This window comes from Cervus canadensis, chromosome 22 (assembly GCF_019320065.1).
Source record: "Cervus canadensis isolate Bull #8, Minnesota chromosome 22, ASM1932006v1, whole genome shotgun sequence".
Taxonomy (NCBI): Eukaryota; Metazoa; Chordata; class Mammalia; order Artiodactyla; family Cervidae; genus Cervus; species Cervus canadensis.
The window spans coordinates 46699633-46718923 of NC_057407.1; the positions used below are offsets into that span (position 1 = coordinate 46699633).

The window sequence follows — 19291 nt, forward strand, 5'->3', positions numbered from 1 at the left end:
TCCCTGTTACAAGGGGCCCGTGTTGGCACCAGGACACAGCAGTAGATAAGCACATCCCTGCCCTCACGGTGCCTCTGTCTAACGAGGAGACAGACATCAGACACGCTCCACATTCAGGAGGGTGCTGGGAAGGTGGGGCCGGTCCTCTGAAGACGAAATCAAGGACTGAACTGATGGGGTGGGGGATCTAGTACAGCTGAGAGGGCTGGGGAGACCTCTTTGTGGAACCCACTTGCCCTCTAAAGAGATAGCCAAGGAAGGAGAGGAGGGGAGCAAGGAGCGGGGAGAGAGGAGGGACGGAGGAATGGGAGGAAAGGGCGAAGACCAGAAAAAGCTTAGAGTCTGAGGACCTGAAGCAAGTTCACAGCTGCTGAAGCGTGGTGTAGCAGGAGTTTAAACCAAGGGATCCTGGCCAAAGGAAGAAGTGTGGTTCACATAGAAAATGGGCTGCTCTTCTGTTCCCCTGTCACCAGGCTGCAGAAACTTCTCCGTGTGCCCATTTGGCAGAGAGACAAAGCCTTGAGGTCACCCCTCCCTCACTCCCGCTCCACCACTGGCTGACTCCAAAACCTCGCAGAGAGTGGGACAAGTGGGCTGCTCTGTGGGACAGCTCCAAGGGGTGTCTGGCTTCCAGTATATGTCATAAATGACCAAAAGCTTTAGATCAGTGCCTTCCAATAGTGTCCAACAGCAATAGCCACCTACATAATTTCCTAGTAGTGATTTTAACAGTAAGGAGAAACACATAAAATTACTGCTATTAAAATATTTTATTAAACCCCATACCTCTAAAATATTATCATTTGAACATGCAATTAACACAAAAATTATGAATGAGATAGGGAACATTCTTTTTTTTTTTCATGCTAAGTGTTCAAAAGCCTGGTAAATATTTTATACTTACATGCCAGTGCAATTAGGACTAGCCACATCTCCAGTGGTCCATAGCCACATGTGGCCCATGACCACTGTGCTGGACAGTGCAGCTCCAGACACTGCAATTTTGAAACCATGACTCCCAGGAGAGACTGACCCACCAGCACAGGTTTCTGCCACCTTTCAGAGAAGCTTTAGAAGAATCTTCAGGACATGCTAAGGTCAGGCTAAGTTGTGAGCTTGGCCTGGAGTGCAGCCTTGACCTCCACCTCTGGCAATGCACCCATCAAACATGCATCCCCAAGACCACAAGTCTGCCCTCATTCATCATGCCAACATTTTTTTCTCCCCAAAGAACTGAATGTAACTGGTCTTTTTTTAAGTCTCCAAGTGTATTACTACCTGAAGATGCTGAAAGAGGACATCAGAGCCAGTGTGATGTGGTAGAAAGAACACTGCAGGGCATCAGAGAAGAGAGAATCCAGTTGCTGCTCATCTTTTACCAGACCTGTGGCCCAAAGAGTCACGAGTCGGTACAGGGCGCTAAGCAAGAGCTACGAGTCCAAAGTCAGACTGCAGCTCTGGGTCCTGAACTGTGCCCTTTTCTGGGCCTTTGTATCTTCTTCTTCTGTAAAATGGGAACAGAACCTGCTCTTTGCGTACAGACAAGGTAACCACCACAAAGCACGCAGCACAGGGCTTGGCTCGGGGTACACATTAATAACTAGGAGGAGGATGATGATGTTATTATCTCTGCACCTCTGTTTCCTTGGTTGTAAAATGGAGATAAGCATGCCTCATGAACCTGCTTTCTAGGGTTCTGTGAGACCTACAAGAAACAGTGTGAAAGCACTTTATGAAATTAGTGCTTTATCAAGTCCAAAAGTGACTCCTCAGTTTCACAGCCTAGCTGGTGGTCTGACTTTAAACAGCACTTACAAATTAATAATTGGGAAGTGGAGTCTGTGCTGTACCCGCAGCTCCATGACTGGACAAGGCAAGGCCTAAACGCCCAGCTTCAGCCCTCTTTTCCTGGGTAACTCTGACTTCAGCTCTGCTTTATCATCTATATGATGGGCTGAGTACACACAGCTCTCAGGTCACCGGGCTGAGGGTCAAATGAGCCCCCGACTATAATGTGCCTGGCAGAGGGCCTGCCTGCCTCTGAGCCATGGAGGAGACCTTGCTGCCCACACACGCCTCAGCCAGGCCTGAGCCAGCAGTTCATATGATGACCACAACGTGGAGCCCCAAGGCTTTCATTTAGGAAATGATTCCCCAACTTCCCCAAGAGGCATTAATGGTAAACAATCCACTTGCCAATGAAGGAGACCCAGGTTCGACCCCTGGGTTGGGAAGATCCCTTAGAGCAGGAAATGGCAACTCACTCCAGTATCCTTGCCTGGAAAATTTCAAGGAGCATAGGAGCCTGGTGGGCTACAGTCCACGGGGCTGCAAAGAGTTGGACATGACTGAGCCACCGAGCACTCAATTCACCAGTCTGCTCCTCCCTGCCCATCAACAACCCTGCCATTTTCCATTCCCCCCTCACCTGCTGTTCTCTCAAGGCCAGGAGGAAAGCCCTTTAGGAAGGAGTGATGGTTCTCCACTCCGAGCCTGCCCAGAGGTGTCACTTTGGGTTTGGTAATCTGCAGAGAAATAGTCAAGACACTGCATGTATGTAAATTTCTGACCTGGGGTGGACTTCCTGTCTACTACCCCTCAACCCACCAGCTGAGTGCTTGGAGTTACTCTGACCTCCGCGGATTTCAGGTTCCTGCCCTGAAAGGGAATTCCTGTGGGAGAGCTTTGTACACTGTGGGCTGAGCTGTGCATGCAGTCATGGCCATTGTTCTCACTGTCCCCATCCTGGGGGCTCCACCATGTTGGATTCCCTAATGCAAGAGGAAAACTCCCCCGTAGGCTGCCTGACTGTTAAGTTCTCACTTGAACATCAACGCTGCTCAGACAGGGTCACTCCACAATAACAAAAAGACTGGCCCCACCCTCCCACATATACCTCTGGACCAATGTTGGTGATTGTTGCCCCGCTACCAGGGACAACTCTAGCCCATTTCTATACTCCCACGTCCCAGGTAAAATTTATTAGATCCCAAATCACGGAATTCCCCTGCTTCTTGGCAGCAGCCAATCCAGAATTGACTCTGCCTCCTGGATCCCTGCACAGACTCAACCAGCCCAGGCCCAGACCCTGTTAAGTCCCTCCCAACCCACTGTCACTCAAGAATCCTTATTAAGGGAGCAGCTGGGATGGAACAGGATCACAGGCAGTGAAGAGAGGATTGCCAATTTTAAGGGGATAGGCATTAGTGTTCAAAGTCTCAGACACCCCAAGAGAAGGTGGCACATTGAGCGGCCCCCCAGTTTGTGAGGCCCATCACCCACCCTCTTGACTCTATACAGCTTGGTCCTTCTGGCCTGTGCTCCCAGGTGAAAGCTTCCACCAGAACCTCTTAGAAAGAAAATGTTCCTTCCTCCATGAGTCCCCTGAATGCAGATTTTTTATTACCCTGTTTGGGACCTTCTTGCCTTGAATAGTAAGTCTTCATTTGCTGAGGGCCCACAATGTTCCAAGCACCATATGACATGCTTTACATATGTCATTGCTAATCCTCACACTATCTTTGACTTATGGGTAATTAGCCTAATTTTTCACAATAAGGAAACTCCGGCTCAGAGAAATAAGTTTACCAAGGCCAGACAGCTTGAGTGGCAGGGTCAGGATCTGAACTAGGACAATGTGACTCCTAATCATTGTGGATCCACAAGCTCTTTACCAAACTGTAACTTAAAGGCTTGCCAGTGTCACCTGTATATACCACTCCCTCCCAAGAGCGCAGCTACTGCAGATTTCTTTGGTTATCAAAGCCATGCTCTTTGAGTAAAACTGAGGGGTATCCCATAGCCAGAGATTGTCTGATGGGCTGGACTATGTGTGCTGACTGGCTGTCCAGCTTGAAGCTCTGGGCCTCGGGGAGTGCTGGGGAGAGGTGGAGACACCAGGAGGGGGAAGACAGCACCAGGAGGACAGAGGCAAGACAGACCACTCCCCTGTCCTTTGGATAATGGCTGATTGCTCAGTGTTCCCAGAGCGGTCTCTTTTTGCAACCTTGAAATGTGGAAGCCAAACCCAGACCAAGACCATGGAGGGATCGGGTAGAGACCCTGCCCTGTTCGTGTCACAAACAAATAACCAGTCATGTGCACAGAGTATGGCATGCAGGATGTGCTTAATAAATAATGAGGGACTCTCTGGTGGCCCAGTGGTTAAGAGTTTGCCTGCCAAAGCAGAGGACACAGGTTTGATCCCTGGTCCAGGAAGATCCCATGTGCTGCGAAACAGCTAAGCCTGTGCACCACAACTACTGAAGCCTCTGAGCCCTAGAGCCTGTGCTCCAAAACTAGAGAAAAGCCTGAGTCCAGCAACAAAAACCCAAGACTGCCAAAAAAAAAAAAAAAACTTAATAAACAAATACCTAACAAATCAGTGCACAAACAAGTGAGTCAGGCTGGTGATGTGTGGCACAGGTACAAAAATTACAATGCAGAATAGCGGTGGTTAGCAAACACTATTTAAGAGTTAGCCTGCAAATGAAAACTCATATTGGAATAAAGGGACACTTGTGCTTCAACTTGCAAATGAGCCTGTAGAACTTCTGCCCGATTCTGTTGAGGTTTAGAAATATTCCAATCCAAAGGAGGCTCCTGGAGAATGACAGACACATTTTCTTTTTGCTTAAAAATTTTTCCCCAATATTTATTTCCTGCTTTATTGAATATAACTGACATACAACATTAAATAAGTTTAAGTGTTAATGTGTAAGTTACTCTTATTATGTGATGATTTGATACATGTATAGATTGTAAAATATTTACCACAATAAGGTTAGTTAAAGCTTCGTTTACCCTGTTCCTGAGCCCAAGTTTATACTGCTCCCCACATGAAAGTAAAAAAAAGTGAAAGTGTTAGTCACTCATGTTCAACTCTTTGTGATCCCATAGACTGTAGCCTCTGTCCATGGGATCCTCCAGGCAAGAATACTGGAGTGGGCTGCCATTCCCTTCTCCAGGGGATCTTCCCGACCCAGGGATCAAACCCAAGTCTCTGGCATTGCAGTCAGATTCTTTACCATCTGAGTCACCCATCTGAGCGGGGAAGCCCGCTCCCCACATAAAAGGCCAATAAATTGACAGACTAGGTGTGGAGACAAGGAATAACGGCTTTATTTGGAAAGCCAGCGGACCAAGAAGATGGGTGACCAGTGTCCCAAAGAACCTTCTTACCTGAGTGAGAACTCAAGAGTCCTTTTATACTAAAAGCAGATGGAGTGTGGCTGGTTACTGCAGACTTCGTGGTGCTGGCCAGACCCTGGAAGGGATGTGATAATCCTTTGTTATTACAGCTGTCCAGGTAGGTCTTGTCACAATGGACCTCCAAGACAACCGTTATTCTCTGTTCTGCATCTTTTTCTCTCTATATGGATGGAAAAGTGTTACACCTTTAAAGGTCAAGCCTGAGAGGCAGAGCCTTGAGAAAGGGCTACTATGTATATTTCTGGCTATAGGCATCATTCTTTTGCAAGGTGCAGAGCCAGCAAACTCAGCCTAGCAAACAGAGCACAGAGGTGACAGCTAGAGGACTAGGTCCCATGTGGTCCCAGGTGTGTTCTCTGTTACAGCCCCTCTCTGTCAACGCCCATTCCACAATCCTGTAGGAAAAGGGGTGAGGGCCATTCTGGCTACTTCCTACCAGACAGGTGTGAAGATAGGGTCATTGTGTAATGGAAATGGTCAACTTGGGGCTGGAAGTACTCCCGGGTCCCAGGCTGGGCATGAACAGTCTGAATCATGAGGATGTGGATACCCTTTTTATGGCCCGGTCACAACACTTAGACAAGCACTTGAACATAAACACATAAACTTGGAATAAGGCTGCCCATGATGCTCTGCCTGTGAACTTTATATCTTCAAAAAAGGAGGGTTATTGTCCCCCTTTGGCCATACTTGAAATGGCTTTATTAAAGCATTTCCTTTCCAAAAAGTGGCTGTCACCAGTGTAGTGAAACCAAAGAGAAGAGCAAGAGTCATCATCAATTATCTGGTAAGAGACTTGACTCAAAACAGCAACTTAATATTGCCTAGCATCTCACAAGGCCAAGTCTGCTTTTCTTCATCCTATCCAGTCTCTGGAGGAGTGAGTTCTACTCAGGTGTGATGAATCCATGGTCTTATCCTGGCTAATTTATCAGAGGAGTGAGTGTTCTGCAGCACCTTTTGTGGTCCTGTCCACTTAGCAGCAAGTTGATGCCCAGGTCCTTGTTCTCTCCAGGTTTTGAGGAGGACTCGATCCCCCGGCTGGAAAGGGTGCCGTGCCATCTTAGTTGGGTAGGTGGATGTATTGGAAGCAAACTCACGAATAAAAGTTCATATAGTTCAACTATGTTAAGTTGGCGACTGCTAGGTCCTTTAAGACATCTACAGATTCTCCTACCCAGGCAGACATCTGGAATAGCCTACCACACAATATTCCTGAGGGCTTACTTCTGGGAGCCACTCTAATCCATTGCAGGGCAATTGGCAAGGCCTTACTCCAGGTTAGTCTCCTGACTTATTTCAGCAGTGGTCTCTTTCAATATGTGATTCATTTTCTCAGTTTTTCCTGTTGATTGTAGTCTTCAGGATGAAGATAGTTTCCAACAATATGCAATGCTTTAGATACCTGGTGGGTTATACTGGAGACAGAAGCAGGCCCATTGTCACTTTGAAGGGTGAAGGCAATCCAACTTGGAGAAAGAGTTCCTTAAGGAGGGTTTTAACTACTTCATGGGTTTTCTCTGTCTGGGTGGAATATGCTTCCCCGCACTCTGAAAAGGTGTCCATAAGGAATTCCCTAGTGGTACAGTGGTTAGGAATCCATGCTTCTGCTGTTGGGGACCTGGGTTCAATCCCTAGTCAGGGAACTAATATCCCGCCTGCTGTGTGGTGCGGCCAAAAATCAGAAAAGAAAAGGTGTTCACAAAGACTAACAAGTATCTGAAGTTTCCGGCAGTTTGAGGCATTTGAGTGAAGTCCATCTGCCAGTCCTCAGTGGGACCAGCTCCTCTATATTGAGTTCCCACCTGGGGGTGTCCAGCAGCAGTCTTTGGATTATTTTTGACACACATTGCAGCCTGGCCAACGGCAGGGAGAGGTGGTCTGAGACTGAAGCCAGGGAGAGCCTGAGAGAGGAAACTGGGCAACGGACTTCCTCAAACAGCAGCTGGTCACCCAGCCTGTGGTACTGCAGGCCCACCCACAGCTGGTTCTGGGTGAGGAGAAGGCGAGGTGGGAGCTGAGGGGGTAACCCCACCCTCAGGAGACCACAGGGGACCCAGGGGCTTGCTGGGCGCAGGCTGTGAGCACAGCGGTGGCAGCCGGGGAAGGCCGTGAGAGGGGGCGGGCGGGGGCGTCGCTGGCCATTCAATGAACATATGTGCTGAAGGCCCACTGGTACCAGAACCTGGTTAGACCCTGGGATACAGACAGACCAGAAGGAGGCTTGGCCTTAAACATGACTTAGGCAAGTAAGGAAGTAGTGGAAAGGCAGTGCAGCTGAGGTGATTGAGATTAAGTCAGAGAACCAGCTGGCCAGGGCGGGGAGCAGGGGCACGGCCTGGATATCAGGGCCTGGCCAGGTACCACTTCCCGCTGGAGCAGCCTGGGCCATTGCCCTTCAGATATAGAACCTGGGCTAGACTGCAGGGCACAGGGAACCGCTAAGTGCCTTGAGGGAGGTGAGTGGAACCATAATTATAAAGCATCCACCAGGAGCCAGGTGCTCAGTAGGTGCTTTCTGTATCAATGCCTCTCAGATTCATTGTGTTTATCAACTCCTAAAAATTTCATTAAAATTCAGTCTCTATTTTCATATCTTATAATAACCTATAATGGAAAAAAAATCTGAAAAAAAAATATGTATATATGGATGTACGCATAACTGAATCAGTTTGCTGTGTACCTGAAACACTGTAAGTCAAATACACTTTGATAGAAAAAAAAAATTTAAATAAAACAATGTAAGCATACCTTAGAAATATTGTGAGTTTGGTCCCAAACCACTACAATAAAGTAGATTCACAACAAAGTAAGTCACATGAAAAAAAAGAAAACTAAAAATACAGATACCTAGAGATGACTTTTCTTTATAGCAAATAAAAGCTTAGAAGGCATAAAAAAAAAAAAAATGCAGAGTCTGATTCAAGAGGCCTGGGGTGGCAGCAGCCGAGGTGCTACATCTCTGAGAAGCTCCCAGCTGGGATCACACTTTGAGAAGAAAAACTGGAGCTGACTTCATCTGCACCCCAGTGCTATCCAGTGAGTATCACGGGCTCCCTTTTATTAGCAGGAAAACCGAGGCTCAGTTTCCGGGCCTGCCTAAAGGCACATCATTAAAGAGAGCTACCCTGCTTCCTGCCCGCTGCCCCCCCCCCCCCCCCCCCCCCCCCCCCCCCCCCCCCCCCCCCCCCCCCCCCCCCCCCCCCCCCCCGCCCACCGCCCGTGAGAGAGGTAACACAGTCCCCAAGTTAACACACTCCCTCCTAGCCACTCTGGGTCTGCCCCAGGCTCTTCCTAGTCTCTGACTTCAGACCCTCCCATCTCAGCTGGCCTCCAGCCTGGAGCTTCTGAGCCTGCAGCAGCATCTAAAGATAGTCTACCTCACAGGAAACCAGATACTATTGGCTAACTTTGCAAATAAGGATGCCCTCAGAAGAAAGGGAGATACTCTCTGACAGACTGTGACTGGGACAGGAAGGCTGACTGGCGCATCTCCACCTCTCGAGGTTCCCTCCCCAGATCCAGTCCAGGTAGGAGCAGAGGGCTCATTCAGCACCTGTGGGCACGCTGGGTGAGGCGCTGTGGTCAGAGGTCAGAGTGGGTTAACGACGCTAGTTTGTTTTACTTGCCAACAAGGGAAACCATTCTCCAGAGGATCTTACAGCCTAAATGTACTAGGGGGCTTGGTAGGGGAAGACAGTGACTGATTAGATCACTTATGATGTGCTTCACATGGTGGAATATGATTAGAAGTGTTAATGATTCTGTTTCAGGGGCATGGAGAAATATTCATTAAAAAAAGCATCATTTAAAATTGCATCTGCAAGCTATTATATATAGGGTGGGTAAAAAACAAGGTTCTACACTACAGCCAAGGGAATTATATTCAATATCCTATAATAAACCATAATGGAAAAGAATATACACATATATGAATCACTGTTCTATAGCAGAAATTAACACATTATGAATCAATTACAATAAAAGAAAAAAAATAAAAGGTAAGATTGCATCTGGATGACATTGAGGAATTCCTGTTAACTTTCTAAGGTAAGAAACAGCATCCAAGTTATTATTATCATCATCTTTTTCTTTTTTTTCTGGCCATACTGCAAGTGTTGAGAGATCTTAGTTCCCTAACCAGGGATTCAACACCGCCAGGGCAATAAAATCGTGGAGTCCCAGCAACTAGGACCACCGGGGAACTCCCATTATTATTATTATTGTTAACTATCCACATCTGTTTTATGCTCCTTCTCCATGTATTCCTAGAAAGATTTTTTTTTTAAATAGGAGCAATAAGAATCCACTGTAGAGTCTGAAGCATACACATACAATTCGTGTGTCTAGGAACAAAATAAGTAAAATAGACAGCAAGCCCTTTGATGATCTTTCCTTCTGGCACTACCTTATTCTTGACTTTCTGTTCAAAAGTGACACGTCTTTTCTTTGTCTAGGTCTTTATTTTTTTCCCTATAATTAAAAAAATTTTATTTTTTCTTTCTTTTTCTTTCTTGAGTTTTTTCTTTCCTTTTTCTTCCATGCTTTTTTTGCACCATCTGCATTTTTTATAATGAGCATCTACTGCATTTATAATGAAAACTATTTTAGTAATAAACTGCTGATAGACTTTGATGTTCAACACTGACGTATGCTTTTATAATCACTGTGAGGACATTCGGGCTCAGAAGGTTTGTGTCATTGGAAAACATCATCTTCAGAAAGAAAGTGTGAGTGGACACACATGTGGGTGAACTGCGACTCTTGGTAGGAAAGAAAACCTATACAACATCTCTTTAAGTATGTTCGTATGCCCTTTTGTCTTTTCCCTAAACCTATGTTCATTTGAAAACATAACACACTCAAAGGACGGTGTGCAGGTCAGTAACTTATAAACTGATCTCCCATCTAACCACCATGAAGCAGCAGCAGAGAACCTGACCAGCCCCCGGCAGCCTCCACCAGGTCTCTCCCGATCACCACCCCTGCCCTCCCAGAAATCACCCCAATCCTCACCTTTATGGTCACTGATTCTCTCCTTGTCCTTATAGCTTTACAAGGATTTTAAGGCTTTACATGGATTATCCTTGCCCATTTCTCACCTTCACATATGTGAATTCATACGGTAGATCTATTTTTCTGGTTTGCGTTTAAAAATGCATTCATACTGGGACTTCCCTGGTGGTCCAGTGTTTAAGACTCCACGTTCCCAATGCAGGGAGCATGGAATCAATCCATGGTCAGGGAACTCAGAGCCCACATGTTGCACAGCAACACAAAAGAAAAAAAGCATCCATAGTATAGGGGCTGTAGATGTATACACAAAAATGTTTATGACAGCACTGTTCACCATGGTCTCAAACTGAAAGCCACCCAAGGGTGCACCAGCATAAAACAGATAATAACTGTGGGACACTCATATGGTGCAATCATATTCAGCAATGACAATGAACAGACCACAGTCACAGCAATAACATGGATGAAATACGACCAGAAACACTTAGATGAATTTACAGGTAAACGCGAAATTGGCCCATATTCACAGGGCACTTATCAAATGCACCCCATCGCTTTTCTTATACTCTTGTTATGAAACAATAATAAAAAATTCACAGAGACTGTATCTCAGACATTTTTACCTCCACAGAAACAAGCACAGTGCCTATTGTTGGGGAAACAGAATGAAAAGCAACATATCTGACCCAGAAAAACCTCTCCATGAAGAGAGTAGAGAAAGAACTCTGTCATTATTGAATAAGAATTAAACATCATATGCATCACAGGCAAACCGCTACGAGGTAGCAAAGACATACCAAAAAAACCTCACTTCAGACACAACCCCTTAGACACATGTTCTCAAGACACTCAACAACTAGTGCTCAAGTCAGGGAATGTGACAGCCACACACAGTTCATCCCAAGTCCAGCATGGTCATCGGTACTGGCTGGCTTCATCCAGAGGAGAAACAAGCTGCTCATCTCTTTATGATCAGAGGTAGTTGTCTAACTTGAAGCCAGGTTCCTGCCCAAGTCAGGCTCCTGTCCTCCCCCTGGCAATGGGAGTCTGGGCACCAACATGCGCATTTCAAAGAGACGGCTCCCACCTGGAAAGCTGCAGAGGAAATGATCACATTTCCAAGAGGGGAGAAGGTACTCACAACTATACGTCTTCTAAAGTAAATGCTCTAAGAAAAAGGAGACAAGGGGACTCTTGTCCCTTATTTTCAACAGGCAGAATTAAGCCTCTTATTTTTAATTTTTACTCGTCCTTATGCCACTGTATGGTAAAGACACTTAATAGATATTGACTTAATCCACAATTAATTAATAAGCAAGTCCATGTCTTCTTCAGTTATTAAAAAAGGAAAAGTCATAAAGCATTTCTTTTCTAGATGTCACAGTTTACTTTGACAGAGAGAAATACCATGAAGGACGCTGCAGAGGGGAAAGCAGAGGGAGGCGTGTGAAGCCCAGAACAAAGGCCAGTTCTGTGCAGGGGCCTCCCCCATGTATAGTCTTTTCCTGTTACTGGTCTTGGTTTGGGGTGTGCATTTGGTTTGTATAGAACACTGGTGGGTGGTCATGCCAAGTCGTTCTAGGTTGATGACTTGCTGCAAGAATAGAGTCACTCCGTTTACTGCATGGAGCATGCTGTGTAAGTTGTAAAATGTGGCCACTGCCCCTCAGCATGGAATTCAAGGCCCCTCCATCTGCCTGTTTTTTGCCTTCTCAGACTTAGCTCTCTCTGAATCCTAAGGAGAGGTCTCTTATACAAATAACTATCACTGTAAACTGGAAAACCAGCAGGTTCTGAAAACGCAAGGGCTCAAAGAGCCAGGGGTGTGGACTTGGGGTCAGACTGAAAACCTTCCTACATAGCCCGTGGTGAACTCCAGATTTGTCAGAACCCAAAATTAACTGATTTAGCTCTCTGTCTCCAAGCAGAACCTCATCTGAATGCTGGGTGCCTGTGAGCCCAGAAGCTTCGCAGGTTGTGGGGCAGTCACTCTGTGGACACGAGGCCACACTTCCCCTGGCCCAGGACGCAGGCTGCTCTTTTTAAAGACTGTTTGTTTCCTTCTGTTCGGTCCTTGGAAAACTGGTTATCCAGAGTTGACCAGGCACTCAGATATGGTCCAGCCCAGGGCTTTCATTACCCACATCAAGAAACTGAGGCACAGCTGGGAGGGAGCTGCCAGCTGATCTCGGGGTGTGTGGACCCCTATGAAGTACACAGCTCTGAAGAGCAACTCTGCTATCTGAAGGCAGGAGAGAAGCTGATCCTTTAGCTTTCAGCCTTTTCTTCTCCAGAGAAAAGGATCTAAATTTTCTCACCATGATTACTGAGAGTTAGATTCTGAGGGTCTGGCAGTGAGGACCAACCACTTGGTCATGGCTGGAGAGGCAAATAATATCTCCTCCTCCTCCATTCCCCACCTGCTGTTTCACTGAGGGTCAGCCTCTGGGTCCTGAGTCTAAACCCAGGAACAGTGCTCAGGGCCACATCATGAATCTTATCCTTTAAAGGGGGGAGCGTCACCTCTACTATTTTCCAACTCTTGTTCTAGAGATGTGGCCTGCAGTAACCTGCAGAATTTCCCTCCAAGAGGAAAAACCCGGTGCAGGGCAGGGAGCACGGCTTTATGAAGAGACGCATCTGGCTTAAAATCCTGGCTCTGCCGCTCCCTTGGATAAGTTACTCAAGTCTCTCTGCTTGCTGGTGGTTATTTTGCAGTCATTTCCCAAGAGGTGTTGTGGCAAGAATTAAATAGGGTCTTGTGTCTGTAGCATGACACTGAGCAGGGCCCCAGGAATGGCAGCCTTCTCTCCTAAACTGGGGCTTTCAGAGGATAATCTCAGGTTCTGGAATGCCAAGAGATAGTGGCACCCACGTAGAGAAAGTTGGGATCCAGGATCAAGCAATTCCTGAGTTTTGTTTGGTCCGAAGGAAAAATATTAAGCCTAACAATTGGCATTAGACTGAACCTCAAACCCGTCTGTACTCAAGGGCCTAAAAGGCCATAAAAAGAGAGCAAGGAAGGTAAATACACAAGGCACAGTGGATCTAGAAAACGGTAAGCAGGACGTGAAGCCAAAAGAGAGGGGGAAGCAACACAAAAAAGACGTTGGGGAGAAGAAACGGGATGGAGGCCACCTAATGAGAAGGAAGTATAGAAAAGGGAAGCTGATTGGAAAAAGTGGGTAATGATGACCAAAAAAAAAAAAAAATGTTAAAAAATAAGTGAGCGGGCCAAAGAAAAGGAAGTGACCAGAGGAAGTAGGACAGGATTAGCAGTAGAGCTAGCTGGGTGTTTTTTAAAGCAGGTTCTACAAAATTCATTTTTACTTGACGAAGACAGCCGTGTGTACTCAAAGTTCAGCTTCCAGGTTCAGCCCAGACTCTCCCAGCTCAGCATCATTTAGTAAAACGTTGACTTAATAGAAGAGAGGGTGAGGAGGCCCAAGTATAGTTGGGGGGATGTGTGCGGTGCAGCCTAGATTAGTGTGGTGGGACCTGTGTTAATGCTTCATCCCAGCACCCATCCTTCCCCTTGCAACCCCATCTACATGGACCTCACTTACTAGATGCTGCAAGGGCTTATTGCATTGGATTCTTGCCCTTGATTTCTGGTGCTCAGGGGCCAGGAGGCCAGTGTCCAGCCTGAGTGAAAGCCAGTTAGATCCCTGACAGCCCTCTGACCCCTGGGCATCTACTGCCAAGAGTCCTAATTTCAGGTTCCTGGCCCAGGGCTGGAATATCTCAGAGGACCTAGAAATAAAAGGTCCACCCTGCTTGGGCTCACCTTTCCTGAAAAGGTGCCTGGATAAAACTATCAAGTTCTAGACACTTTGTGTTATTTAACCCTTACTGCAATTCTGAAAGGAAAGTTCCGTATTTAATTCACTGCCCTGCTGAAGGGCTCCAGGGATATTTGTGATGAGAGGACAGGGAAGGTGCAGCTCGGAAAAGGCCAGGATGTCTGGAACAAACAGGTGGCAGGTGGCAAGGAGGTGCCTGGTCCCTCTTCTCTCCTTGCTGGGCGCCTGGCTCAGGGCCGCCATGGGTGTGCCCGTCCCCTTCTCGCCTGTCTCCTTGCTCTTTGGTGATCCAGAGACACCTGCCTGGAGATCTGTAGGAGGTCCCTGTGTATGAGACATGGTGCCAAGAGAACATCAAACCCAGCACATGTGTATTTGGCAAAAATCAAGTCAACCTAAAAGCACCAAGTTCCTGGGCTTTAGGACTGAATACAGGCCCCAAAGAGATATGAAATGATTTTTATTGTCCTTGGACTCCTCTCTAAGTCAACACTGCCAGCTCCTGACACTGGGGGGAGGAGGAGGAGGAGGGGAGCTAGCCCCAGCATCCCCAACAAGGACTTGACTGTTTGCTATCCTACAAGCTGCAAGTCCAGGAAGACAGGCTCCAGCTGCAAGCCATTTGCACCACGTGGCTGCTCCCTGCCTCCCCACATTTCAGCTGAGCCATCTGACATTTCTGTCACTTAAAAATGGTTGAACATCAGCCACTTTATATGGTTCAACTTAACTTTTGTTGATTAAGATCATGGCTAGAGGATCCTCTCTGAGAAGAGGGCATTGTAGCCAAGAGCAGAGAGAGCACACACTTTCCTGAGGCTGAGGACTCCATCCCAGCCTGAGATGGCCCAGGTCAGAAGGCCCTGGGCCACTTCGCCGGCAGGCTGGGTGAGACAGAGAAGTGGACCAGCATGCCATGCTGAGGCTGGGAAGAGAGAAGCAAAGGGTGGGTCCTCACTGCGGCAGAGACACCATCTTGGTATAACCAACATGAAAAGGGTGTAGCGGGGTGTGGAAACTCCCTTGGTTAGAGAAGTGTGAGCTTTGGTTTGAGCTGTGCTGGGTGACAGGCAGTGACAAGCTGGAGGTGTGTGCTGAGGTTTCTGAGAGCCTGTCTTGTGGTATCACAAGGAACAGGAGGGGTCCCAGAGGTCCATGGCGAAAGGACTCCCCTTGCAGACTCTGGAGTGAGTCCTGGCTGGGAGAAGGGAGGATGAGCAAGTGTCACTTCCCAACCTGAGCAGAAATATCTTGCCTTTCCATTTCTGTCCAGAAAGAAACATAAAAAGAACAGTGGGGGAGGGTAGGCCACAGTGAAGTGCAGGACTGGTAATTATTAATTAGCCCCTGGGACCCGAGGCTACAGGCTAACTGAGCCCGTCCTCCATCTGGGATCCGTTGGCCCCTTCATGACTGCAGAGGCCTGGATGATGCTGGCACACCCTCTGCACTTGTAGGATGACTGATCATCCCTGTTGGCTTAGAACTTAGGGGTTTCCGAAATGTGAGACTTTCAGCGCTAAAACCAGAAGAGTCCTGGGCAAATCAAGGCAAAAACCCTAGAGTGTCTGACTGTACGATTATTCCTTTAGGTAGGAATAATAATCCTTAAGGATTATTCATTAAGGAAGAAAAAGACTTGGTTCCTAGAGGAAGAGGAAAAGAAATGACTTGCAAAAACAAAGACAGGTCTCTGGGTGCAGGTCTGCCCAGGGCTCTGCGGCATCTGAGACCTCTCTCTTCAGTCTTCAAGCAGGAGAAACAAGGGTCCAGAGGGTAGAGAGGTGGAAGAAAGGAAGGGGGTGGAGAACAGCACTGGGGAAGTTTGAAATGGAAGTGTGAATTATGGTACTAGCTCAGCTGGTAAAGAATCCGTCTGCAATGCAGGAGACCCCAGTTCGATTCCTGGTTGGAAAGATCCCCTGGAGAAGGGATAGGCTACCCACTCCAGTATTCCTGGGCTTCCCTGGTGGCTCACTCGGTAAAGAATCTGCCTGCAATACGAGAGACCTGGGTTCAATCCCTAGGTTGGGAAGATCCCCTGGAGGAGGGCATGGCAACCCACTCCAGTATTCTTGCCTGGAGAATCCCCATGGATGGAGGGTATATGGCAGGCTACAGTCTATGGGTTCGCAAAGAGTAGGACACGACTGAGCAACCAATACACACACCACCCCATCCCTCTCCCCCCTGCTCGCTCATGATCCTCTCTCACCCATCCACACCCTGGTTAAGCTTGCTACCTTTCAGATAGACTTTTGAAAATCAAAGAAAAAGTATGTCTCAAGCTTCAAAAGGCTGACGTTCAAATGCTAACTGAGCCATTTACTGTGTAGTTTCTGGCAAGTCACTGAGCATCTCAGAGACTGGTTTCCTCTCTGTCAGAGGGGTCTGTTGCAGCCTCCATCACAGACATTAAATAAGACTGCACATATGACACTGGGAAATGTACTGGTCAGACACCCTACCAAGAGTTTGTTTCTTCCAGCCTGCCCTTAGCGGAATTCCAACTTTGTTTCTCTGAGAACTCGTGAGAACCCTTGTCTTCCTTTCTCGTCCAGGTGCTCACCATGCACACGACCCTCCCTGAATCAACTTCAGAAAACTTTGAGTATTATGAACTTGCAGAAGCCTGTGATATAGGGGACATCGTGGCCTTGGGAGCTGTCTTCGCGGCCATACTCTACTCCCTCGTCTTTGCCTTTGGCCTGGTGGGAAATTTGCTGGTGGTGTTTGCCCTCATCAACAGCCAGAAGTCCAAAAGCATTACTGACATTTACCTCCTGAACCTGGCTTTGTCTGATCTGCTCTTCGTAGCCACCTTGCCCTTCTGGACTCACTATGTGATAAACGAGCAAGGCCTTCACCACGCCACGTGCAAACTCACCACTGCCTTCTTCTTCATTGGGTTTTTTGGAGGCATATTCTTCATCACCGTTATCAGCATCGACAGGTTCCTGGCCATCGTCCTGGCTGCCAACTCCATGAACAACAGGACCGTGCAGCACGGCGTCACCGTCAGCCTCGGCGTCTGGGCAGCCGCCATCTTGGTGGCCACACCCCAGTTCATGTTCACCAAAGAGAAAGAAAACGACTGCTTTGGAGACTACCCTGAGATCCTGCGGGAAATCTGGCCTGTGATCCTCAATGTGGAAATAAATTTTCTTGGCTTCCTGCTCCCCCTGATCATTATGAGTTACTGTTACTTCAGAATCATGCGGACACTGTTTTCCTGCAAGAACCACAAGAAAGCTAAAGCCATTAGGCTGATCTTTCTGGTGGTTGTCGTGTTTTTCCTCTTCTGGACACCCTATAATGTCATGATTTTCTTACAGACACTCAGTCTCTATGACTTCTTTCCCAAGTGTGACGTGAAGAGGGATCTGAAGTTGGCGATCAACGTGACGGAGACAATTGCATTTAGCCACTGTTGCCTCAATCCCCTTATCTATGCATTTGCTGGAGAGAAGTTCAGACGATACCTTTACCGTCTCTACAGGAAATGCCTGGCTGTCCTGTGTTGCCATCCTGTCCACATCAGTTTCTCTTCGTCTCTGTCTGAATCACAAAGGAGCAGGCGGGAAAGTGTTCTGAGCAGCAATTTTACTCATTACACCAGTGATGGAGATACGTCCCTCGTTCTCTGAAGGGATCCCAAAGCTGGGTCCCTCCAGTGAGGCTGGAGTTTCTGAGTTGACACTGAATAATGAGGACAGATTTTAAAACTTCTTACATGCAAGAAATAATGGATCCAATGCTCCCAAAACAATCCTAAAGTATTTTTGAGACTTGTGCTCAAAACTTGAATGATGAAGAGTGGACATGGCGCTTATTGCCAATGTCAGGACTTCCCTGTTTATAAAGGACATATATTCAACTCAGACTAACTTAGTCTGAAAAGAGGCAGTAACATTCATCTTGTAGCATGGGCAATGGGTGGTGAGCCCTCAGTGAGAGAAAACTAGAGACTGAATCTAGCTAGCATTTCCTCTGACTCTCAATTCTCTGAGTGGTAAGAGAGATCACACAACACAGATTTCCCAGTGCCTTCTTTTCTCAAAGAAAAGGCAGGTCTCTTCCATCTGGTTGCATGCATCACCACCTGATCCAGAACCCAGGGGAATAAACAGAAAAAAACACTGGCCCAAACCTCAGTTTGGCATGGTTTCTAATCTCAACTCTATCACTTATCCACTGGATAACTGGGGGCCAACTGAGCTTAGTTTCCTCATCTGTAGAATGGAAATAACAGTTCTTTTTGCATAGGAAGCATGCAGCATGAAGAGCCAGACTCCAACTCTCAGAGATTCCAACCCTTTTGCCAGGCTCCCAGACTTCAGCTTTACCCCCACCTGGCGCCCTGCTTAAGTGGTGCTGTTGACAGAGCTTGGAAGGGCCTCACAGGCTCTGCTGTGTGATGCAGCTCTTGATACGGAGGAGGCTGGCTCCGAAGGTGGGGCCAAATGGACACTCCTAGATGTACAGATTGATAGGCTTTCCTGACTCAGTCCTCCCAGGCCGGCTGGACCATTTCCTCCCAATCAACTGGTGACAACCCTACCTGGCGAGAACTGCATCATTCATGCCAATGCCAACCTGAACAGCCCGAGTCCCAGGAACAGCTTTCCCTTTCTCAGTTAACGTTTGAGACGGTCTGAAACGTTAAAGCTTGAAAAACAATTGTGATGATGCTAAAGAAAATACCACCTATAATCTAATCACGCAATATCTTCATGTGCCCACTGGACCTTGTTCACAGCCTCACATGTTTCAAGTTGCAATCATAGTGTACGGACAGTTTTATAATCTGCTTTTTAAATTTTCTCTCTCTTAACATTAGGCCACAGATAATGCTCTGTTTCTGCATAGTTTTGTAATGATCATTTTAGAAGACTGCCAGGTTGCGTACTCACTGAAGGCATCTGACTTGTTGCCCTATTTCTCACTCCTTGGAAGTCAATGTATTTGTTTACCCAATGACAGAATGAATTACATTCCATTAAGATCATGTACTGCAACTTATCATTACCCTGTTAATAAACACTTCATGTGTTTCTAATATTTAGCACATACATATTTTACAGCACTTTTCTGTGTAATTTCCTTTCTCCCCTTCAGTTACTTCCTTTGGATGAATTCCTTGCCATGGGGCTAACTGGGCCAAAGGGCATGGGTACATTTTAGCTTTTAACACATACATATGAAACTAATAAACTGCAAAACCTTTATTGAGCATGTATTATATGTAACATGTGAGCTCA

At 47.0% G+C, this 19291-nt stretch overlaps 1 protein-coding gene across 1 annotated transcript; it reads left to right on the forward strand.

The window, feature by feature from the left end:
- The first annotated feature begins 8489 nt into the window (after positions 1-8489).
- Positions 8490-19111, forward strand: CX3CR1 (C-X3-C motif chemokine receptor 1). The gene is made up of 2 exons (XM_043442353.1): positions 8490-8741; positions 16592-19111. The coding sequence occupies exon 2, from the start codon at positions 16601-16603 to the stop codon at positions 17675-17677; it is 1077 nt and encodes a 358-aa protein (XP_043298288.1). The 5' UTR covers positions 8490-8741; positions 16592-16600; the 3' UTR covers positions 17678-19111.
- Positions 19112-19291: the final 180 nt, after the last annotated feature.